Source organism: Mytilus trossulus, chromosome 8 (genome assembly GCF_036588685.1).
Source record: "Mytilus trossulus isolate FHL-02 chromosome 8, PNRI_Mtr1.1.1.hap1, whole genome shotgun sequence".
Classification (NCBI taxonomy): domain Eukaryota; kingdom Metazoa; phylum Mollusca; class Bivalvia; order Mytilida; family Mytilidae; genus Mytilus; species Mytilus trossulus.
This window is the reverse complement of record NC_086380.1, coordinates 43,896,711-43,906,471: the sequence shown is the minus strand read 5'-3', so window position 1 is coordinate 43,906,471 and position 9,761 is coordinate 43,896,711. Positions and strand designations below refer to the sequence as shown.

The 9,761-nt window shown below is 32.3% G+C and overlaps 1 protein-coding gene across 1 annotated transcript; it reads left to right on the top strand.

The window, feature by feature from the left end:
* Window positions 1-741: 741 nt before the first annotated feature.
* On the top strand, window positions 742-9,557 carry LOC134680986 (uncharacterized). The gene is made up of 3 exons (XM_063540313.1): window positions 742-2,391; window positions 2,894-2,977; window positions 5,510-9,557. Exons 1-3 carry the CDS (start codon window positions 1,755-1,757, stop codon window positions 8,605-8,607), a joined length of 3,819 nt encoding a protein of 1,272 aa, XP_063396383.1. The 5' UTR covers window positions 742-1,754; the 3' UTR covers window positions 8,608-9,557.
* Window positions 9,558-9,761: the final 204 nt, after the last annotated feature.

Genomic DNA, 9,761 nt, shown 5'->3' with positions numbered 1-9,761 from the left:
GAGATGGATGAATTGGATAAATTATTTTATTCTAAAGTTTGTGTCGGTCAGTTATGCAGTATGAAGCTCCATTTGTTATAAGTCCAGGTCACTAAACATCCTAAGAAGAGCTAGAGTCAGTCACTCAGTTGATTCAAAAACTGCATGATATAAACTTATGAATTGATGTCTTGTTATTATTTTTGTGATGTATAATGTAATGTGTTATCTTATTTTCATGTATGCCATCAATCCATATAATCGTGCATTATTTCAATACATGAATAAACATTCAAATTATCTACAGACAACTCTCATGTTGATCCTGTTTCATGTTGATCCTGCCTGAAGTCGATCTGGCCCAAGTTGTTTCGTCCCAAGTTTATCTGGCTATAGTCGATCAGGCGCCATATTTAAAGATGATCTTAGAAGGCTACAACAAAGTCCAAATAGAAATTTATAATAATCATGATAATGACACCTTAAAAGACTATTTATTTTATTTCTTTGATGCCTTCCTCAAAGCAAAGATATGATAGCCTTTCATTATGTTATTATTATTTGGATGCCTTAATTTTTGTCGAGCCTGCAACAATAATTTATATTCAAACAACCCTTGTTGGTTTGGTGTCCCTGAATTGGCAATTTTAAGGAAATATTGCTGTTTTTGGTTATTATCTTGAATACTTTAATAGATAGAGATAAACTGTACAGAGCAAAATTGTTCAGCAAAGTAAGCTCTTCAATTAAGTTATCATGTTTAAAATTGTCAAATTTGTACAAAATCTTGTCTTCTCAAACTATTCAGCCAAGTTCCTTATAGACAGAGATAATTGTAAACAGCAAGAATTTTCAGTAAGGTAATATCTACAAACAAGTCACCATCACCAAAACAGAGAGTTTTGCTATGAATTCTATTCTAAATTGTCTATAATGTGTGTGTTTTGTTTAATATGCACATAGACCCAGGTGAGCAACACGTTTTGTTTAATATGCACATAGACCCAGTTGAGCAACACCAGCTCTTTAGAGCCTCCAGTTATATATTTGCATTAATAACATTTAAGAAGAATTTTCAGTAAGGTAATATCTACAAACAAGTCACCATCACCAAAACAGAGAGTTTTGCTATGAATTCTATTCTAAATTGTCTATAATGTGTGTGTTTTGTTTAATATGCACATAGACCCAGGTGAGCAACACATTTTGTTTAATATGCATGTAGACCCAGGTGAGCAAGACGTTTTGTTTAATATGCACATAGACCCAGGTGAGCAACACGTTTTGTTTAATATGCACAAAGACCCAGGTGAGCAACATGTTTTGTTTAATATGCACATAGACCCAGGTGAGCAACACCTTTTGTTTAATATTCACATAGACCCAGTTGAGCAACACCAGCTCTTTAGAGCCTCCAGTTATATATTTGCATTAATAACATTTAAGATGAATCATTCTTGATGAAATCCTCAAAATATTCTGTACACATAAACATGATAAAGAAATAGTCAGAATTAATGTGGAATTCTTGGAAAATAAGCCAAAATAAACAAACCACTTTATAGAATATTTTATTTTATTTTTCAGGATATTCTTTTACCCCTCTTACATGATCATTTGGGTCTAACCTGCACATGTTGAGAAAACAGATTTGTGAATGTAAGCAACATCCATCTACTGACTTCCATCACAAGAGCTGATTATTGAAGACAATGCATGAACTTCAAAGCCACATGTTCACATAGTAAAAAAAAAATCAAAATAAAGTATACAATATGGCTGAAGGAAATTCCACTGAATCACCATTTCCAAATTCAAACAGGACAAACTTTGTTAGGTTGGGCTTAGTGGCTGAAAAAGAACTTCCAAATTTACTACGTGAAATCCTGTTAAAAAAGGAACCACCTGATCTCCTAGAGGATCATCTTCAGAAAAACAACTTTTTGTCACGTATTTTTAATGAGCGTGAATGGGAATCAATTAAAAATGCTTCCACAAGCCAGTATAGTGACTTTGACATACCTCTTATGTACAAGATAATAAGGCATTTAAAGTTAGTTTATGCTCCAGTAGGAGACTGGCACAACAAGATCCAACCAGTCTGGCGTGACACTGGTGTTGGAGATGATGTACAACGAATTAGATGGATCTGGAATGATATTATATACATGTACAGAGAAAATGTCAACTTGGCTGACACTGAATTACAGAATTACTTCTCATTTTTGCATGACATAGCTGTTAGACTTGAAGACTTCCTTGAAAAACCAAAACAACTCGTTCAAATATTTAAAATTTTACCAACCTGTCAGATTGATCAAGAAACAGAACAAAGATGCTTAAGCTGGGTGAAAGATTTGGATGAGAGTGAAAAATTATTAAATACTGGTGAGGTTCACAGAGATTACACTGGTTAGTATGAAGGGTCATATATTAAGCAAATATGACTCTTATCAATTGAAATTTTTTTATTGAAATTGAAATTTGATTGACATTAATTAACTGACCCGAATTAGTTTAAGTCTCATTGAAACTATATATGTCCGAAACCTATATTCCAATGGGATTGCAATGCACATCAAATTTGCTTTACTGTCAACTCAACTTTTATTATGCATTATCAATTAATTTATTATAATTTAATTTGAATTACAATTAAGAAAATGTCCACATAACAGTTTAATTCAAATTAGTGTGAATTAACAATTACACATTTCTAATGCAAATTGGGAAATGGGAATTAGCTAATTTGAATTTGATTCAAATTGAAAAAGAATAGTGTGTTTAATTATATCAGAATTAAACATATGTTTGAACCAGACACAAGCGAGGTTTTACATCCTATATCAGCCAATGTTATTATGTATGTGATATCTGTTTCTTATTAGTGTTTCATTATTAATTTTATTTACAGCTCCTAAGGTAGTACAGGACTTTCAAAGGAGGGTATTCACTCTGCGGTATTCCAGAGAAGAATTAATTCCAGTGAAAAGAAGAGGTATTTATTTGCTGGATTAGGTACATGCTAAATATAGATAATTGTAAAACAGTCAAGATACTGTGAATATTATTTATTTAGTGGATACCTATTTTCATGGATTTCATGCATTGTACATGTGAACATGGTGAACCGCAAATTAAAATGTTAAACAAATTACAATTTTTTTGTAAGATTGTATGTATGTATATGTTGTGTACAAGTTATCATTTTGTACAAATTATAATTTGTACAAAAAAATTGTACAAATTATAATTTGTATTTTGTCTTTGTACAAATTATGATTTGTACAAAAAGTGCTTGTACAAATTACAATTTGTACAAAATTAGCCTCAATTTCACTTATAACTTGTACAATAATTTATCATATGGATATTGTGATAAAAAAGTGTTGATACCAACTATAAAAAAATTCAATGCTATTTTTGATGTCATATTGATTCATTTATATTGCCTTCAGGTTATGAATTGAATTCCTGTTCACTGGTCTTTCACATGGTTATTAACAAAAGTAAAAGTTAAGATGTTAAAAAAAATGGCTAGTTTTGTTGATCAACAGGATAAATTCTATCAAGAAGTTAGGCAATTTCCTGAGAATAACACATTTAAGCACAACCTTCTTTATACTAGGGACAAATTGAATAAGTTAATTTCTAAAGTTAATCGCCTTATCATGCTCTATTTGGTTCTGACCCAAAGATAGGTTTATCTTCATCTGCTTTGCACAAGGAACTTTTGCCAAATCTTGAAACTGAGGAAGATTTGAAGAAAGTGATTAAAGAGGTTTCAGAGGACAACAGTGAAATTGAGATTGATGGAACGGACGAAAACACAGATGCTGAATCAGGAGACTCAGAAAGAGAACTTAACGATTCTATATCATCTAGTACAACTATTGAAGTTGTATCAGAGGAAGTCGAAACTCCAAACATTTGTGCAAAAAAAACGTGCATTGTCTGGCCAACAAATCCAAACAGATGTCCTGACAAGAAATACAAAACAGAAACTGAGTGAGTTATCAGTGTGTTTCATATTGATTCGTAATCAAAATTGAAATTATTTTTATCATTTGATTTGAAATTTATTATATGTAAAATATTGTACAAGTTGTAAGTGAAATTAAGCCTTATTTTGTACAAAATATAATGTGTACAGACATTTTTTGTACATCAATTCAATCAATCTCAATTTCACTGTTGTCCTCTGAAACCTCTTTAATCACTTTCTTCAAATCTTCCTCAGTTTCAAGATTTGGCAAAAGTTCCTTGTGCAAAGCAGATGAAGATAAACCTATCTTTGGGTCAGAACCAAATAGAGCATGATAAGGCGATTAACTTTAGAAATTAACTTATTCAATTTGTCCCTAGTATAAAGAAGGTTGTGCTTAAATGTGTTATTCTCAGGAAATTGCCTAACTTCTTGATAGAATTTATCCTGTTGATCAACAAAACTAGCCATTTTTTTTAACATCTTAACTTTTACTTTTGTTAATAACCATGTGAAAGACCAGTGAACAGGAATTCAATTCATAACCTGAAGGCAATATAAATGAATCAATATGACATCAAAAATAGCATTGAATTTTTTTATAGTTGGTATCAACACTTTTTTATCACAATATCCATATGATAAATTATTGTACAAGTTATAAGTGAAATTGAGGCTAATTTTGTACAAATTGTAATTTGTACAAGCACTTTTTGTACAAATCATAATTTGTACAAAGACAAAATACAAATTATAATTTGTACAATTTTTTTGTACAAATTATAATTTGTACAAAATGATAACTTGTACACAACATATATATACGTAGAACTTTAGAAAACCACATACAAAATATTGATTAATAAGAATGTGTCCCAAGTACACAGTTATATTTGCATAGGTACTGCTTCTGTTCTTAAAAATGTAGTACGGGAAATTCACTTTTAATACACAACTATGTAATTTAAAGCCAAAATTGGAAATGGAGCCACCAGCATTTAGTAAAACTAGCTTTGCTATTTCTAGCTAAAAGATAAGCACATTGACCCTTTTTTTCAATTGATAATGTACTACTCCCAGAATATTTTATAGAAGTTACAATAAATATCAACAGTATAATTTGTTTTAAATGCATGTATATTGCAATAATTTAATTTTGGATGTAACACTTCGATTGATTGACTGACTTATTTTGTTATGAGCCCATAGACATAATTTAGTCATGTGACCGTGACGTTATCAATGTTTTTTCATGATTTTCTACGCATTATTCAGTGTGCACCAAATTTTTTATGTTATTTCTTCATAGACAGAAAATTTTTTGCAGTCATTCCTTAAATAGAATTGTGTATTTTACTGTGTATTGGTGACCTTGATAAATATTTTATTAAGATCCTGAATAGATGAGTTCCTATCAACATGTATGTTATGGTTTGAAAATTTATATTTACCCAATTAAAACGTTTTGATGGATTTAATGTTTGATAGATATGTTTATATTTATAAAAAAAAAATGTCATTTCATACCTTATTCTCAAATTTCAGATGACATGAAAATGCAGATAGAGAAATGGAGAAGTATGGATGAAAAGTTTGTGGCAACAAGAGCAGCTGATCATGTCATGAAATGTTTTGAAGAAAATGGTTGTATGACCATAACAGGCAATGCAGGGGTAGGAAAATCATTCATAGCACAACATATAGCTCTTGCACTAGAGAAAAACGGCCACCAGATAATACCAGTTTCAAAACCATCGGACATTATAAATTATTACCACCCTAATAAATGGCAACTTTTTGTAATAGATGACATTTGTGGGAAATTTACTGCAAACCAACAAAAAATTGAAAATTGGCAACAAATGATACCTGTTATTGAAATAATAATGGCAGGCAAATGGTGTAAAATCATTTCTACATGTAGGTTAAATGTGTTCAAAGATGATAAGTTTAACATTCTATCTCCTTTCAAGACTTGTGACTGTAACTTGAGCTCAGAAGACTTATGTCTTACATCAGCTGAGAAAGCAAGCATAGCAGAATCTCATATTGGTACATGTATACAAGATGTAGATGAAATATCTAAACATCATGAATTCTTCCCCCTTTTATGTAGTTTATACCAGGAAAAAGAAGGTGTAGATGTGAAAGAGTCTTTTTTCAGAATTCCATTTGAAGTTTATCGCAATGAACTTGACAATATGAGTAGACAAGGGGATGAAGAGAAATATAAAGTATGCGGCCTGGCTTTGTGTGTTCTCTTCAACAACCATTTGAAAGAATCATGGTTTCACAGTTGTAAAGTAACAGACCAACAAAGGCAGATCATGGAAGATACATGTGTAGGCTGTAGATTGAACAAAGAAACATCAAAAGTAGACTTGAAAGATGCACTGGAAAAGTTAGAGGGTACATTTGCATCTAAACAAAATGGAGTTTATAGTATCATACATGGAGTACTCTTTGACTGCCTGGCTAATTATTTTGGTCAGAGAATGATTGAATGCCTAATAGAGCATGGTGATTGTGATTTCATCAATGAACGTTTCCTGTGGAAGAACTTACCTGACCAGCAGGGGAGTAATGTTGAATTACTTATCCAGATACCATATGGTAAATTAGATTTGTTTCTAGAAAGACTTGTACAGGACTGGTCTGCCGGCAAAGTTTTGAATTTGTTTAGCAACAACAATATGAAAGAACAAGAGTTCAGATATCAGTTGCTGCAATACTTAGAACAACTTGACAAATCCCAACAGATTAAACTGGCCAATACAAAGAATACCGTGACACCAGAAGACGTTTGTGACTTAGATACTTATCCACTGATATGGGCAGCTTATTATGGTTATAGTGATATGGTGAAGTGGTTGTTAGAAAACAAAGTGAATGTTGACCATAGTAGACATGATGGAGTAACTTCTTTGTATTTGGCATGCCAAAATGTTCACAATGCTATTGTACGGATGTTATTGGACAAGAATGCTAATGTCAATCTATACAATGAAGATGGTATGACTCCATTATATATTGCATGTAAGAATGGGGATTTAGATATCGTCAGGATGTTGTTAAATGAGAATGTTAATGTGAATCTGTATGATAGAGAAGGCAGGACTCCGCTGTTTGTAGCATGTGAAAATGATAATACAGCTATGGTATCTGCAATACTAGAGAAGAATCCCGACGTCAATCTTAGCGATTTTGAAGGAGAAACTCCTCTGAACATAGCATGTTATAAAGGTCATACTGAGGCGGCATTGGCATTACTTGAGAAAAATCCTGATGTCAATTTGTGTAATATACTTGGCGACACACCTCTATCCACGGCAAGTGGGGAAGGTCACGATGGCATTGTTGCGGCATTACTAAATAAAACCCCTGATGTGAACTTGTGTGATGACAATGGAGGATCAGCCTTGTTTTACGCTTGCCAGAAAGGTAACACTAATGTAGTAGCCGATTTATTGAAGAAGAATCCTGAAATTAACCTGTTTGATGAATTCTTCAATGAAACCCCATTAATCACTGCATGTGATAAAGGGTTCACTGGTATTGTGGCTTTGTTGCTACAGGAGGAAGATATTGATGTTAATCTATGTGATAAACAAGATTATCAAAGAAGTCCTTTGGTTTTAGCATGCAGTAATGGCCATACTGATGTTGTGCGCTTGTTATTGGAGAAGAACCCCAATGTTAATCTGTGTGGTAAAGATAGTAAGAGTCCTCTTTTCTTGGCTAGTATTAAAGGCCATACTGATATTGTCAAGATGCTACTGGAAAGCAATCCAGATATAGAATTATGCGATGAAGATGGAGACACCCCCTTGATTGCGGCATGCCAAAGTGGTCATCCTGATATTGTATGTATGTTGCTTGAAAAGGATGCTGATGTGAAACCATATGACAGCAGTGGGTCTACATCTTTATATTGGGCATGCTTTGAAGGTTATAGGGAAATAGTCTCTAAACTATTAGAAAATGGTGCTGATGTAAACCACTCTAATAATGAGGGTTCGACACCTCTACTTGCAGCTTGCCAAGGCAACTATAATGAAATAATCCAAATATTGATAGAACACAAAGCTGACATTAATAAACAAATGTATGATGGGGATAATCCACTTATATCTGCTACCCATAATGGATACACAGATGTTGTAAAAGTTCTGCTTACCTCTGGCGCTGACATTAACAGAAGTCTCCATAGTAAACACGTCATGACAGAAGCAATACACAACATTGCAAATAGAATTTTAAAAAGTGTCAAACTTGAGTGGTACGAGGATGTAATGATGAGCTTTGGTTCCTCGATTACTAAAGAATACGTGACAGAGAAATCAATAGACTATGTGTTTGAAGTTTTTGCCGGTTCACACCCTCTTCATATCGCTAGTTTCATGGGTCATACAGAAATATCCAGACTCCTCCTTGATCACAAAGCAAATGTAAATGTTAAAAAGAAGGATGAAACTACACCTTTGTTCTATGCCTGTGAAGTAGGACATGAAGATATCGTAGAGTTATTGTTAGAAAAAGGCGCTGACCAAAAGATTTGTAGAAAGGACAAAACTTCACCAGTTGACATAGCTACACGAAATGGAAATGACTCTATAGTTAAGATGCTAAAGGGAAAGCAATGAAGAAAATCCGCTAATTGATTTTCTATGGAACAGGTCAACTTTGCTGTTCCTGAGCATCTGAGTCACATTTGGTTTTTATTGAGATCTAGAAAAAGGAAATGAAGATCTGAAGAAAGAACAAAAAAATGAACATAACTATTTAGTGATGATGCTTGAAGAAAAATAGATAATAAGATATTTTTGGGGTAGAAATGTTCATGTTCACCTTAGTTCACTTTTTTTTTAATAGCAGTATGGTGTTGATTTATTTTTAGTCTTCTGTTAATTGTATTGTGGATTATCTGGATACTTGGTTTTGTGTTTTCAAATATTTGACTGTGGTCCTGATGTTGTCAGCCTGTTTTCCAATAAGGATTATTTGTTGACCAGTGTAAATAACACAGTGTTATGTTCTTGCCTTTTTTTTCATTTGGTGCTACTCAAATTTTTATTATATTCTACCATTCTTTATTGTTCTTGTTCATGTCTGTTCTCCATTTCTTTTTCATTTGTTAAATAGTAAATACTGTTGGGCTTTTTGCATTTAATTACACTTCCTTTTTGGTATATTTCTTTTTCATTTGTTCATTTTGCACTGTAGATTTTGTTTTAAAAAAACTCATGAAAGATACCAAAATGTGATTCATCTATTCATGACTCATTCATTAGGGGAAAAGTTCTGTGAAATGAACATTTTTATTGAGGATCAACAATTTACAGTTACAGTATATTTAACATATACATTTAATTAAATATGCATTCATTATTGTAACACATATATTTCACTATTTTTTTTACATGTATTCTATTGCACTGCCATTGTTTCCAATAACTTATGCATTTACAAATAACTGTATTTTATATATGCTGACAGACTCAAAAATATTGTGTATTTTCTGTAAACATTGGTAAAGCAGGTATTTGCTTTTCTGTGGAGCAGAATTTTGCTTCTCTACTGTGTTGATTTTCTATGTTTTTTAAAGGTGGCTCATGGGTACAAAAATTTTAGCAAAAAATTAAACCTTTATTTTTTCATTGCAAATTTATTTTTTATACACTATTAGTTGTTACTTTATGATATGGTACAAAAAACAACCCAAAAAATTAATTTGGCTTGGCCCTAGATGACTTTAAAAATTGAAAAAGCTCCAAATTATCTCCCTTTGGTGCAAAAA

Coding starts and splice junctions, on each gene's coding strand:
- LOC134680986 (XM_063540313.1), top strand. CDS start 1,755: ATGGCTGAAGGAAATTCCACTGAATCACCATTTCCAAATTCAAACAGG. Junction 2,392..2,893: donor GGTTCACAGAGATTACACTG/GTTAGTATGAAG, acceptor TTTTATTTACAG/CTCCTAAGGTAGTACAGGAC. Junction 2,978..5,509: donor AATTCCAGTGAAAAGAAGAG/GTATTTATTTGC, acceptor CTCAAATTTCAG/ATGACATGAAAATGCAGATA.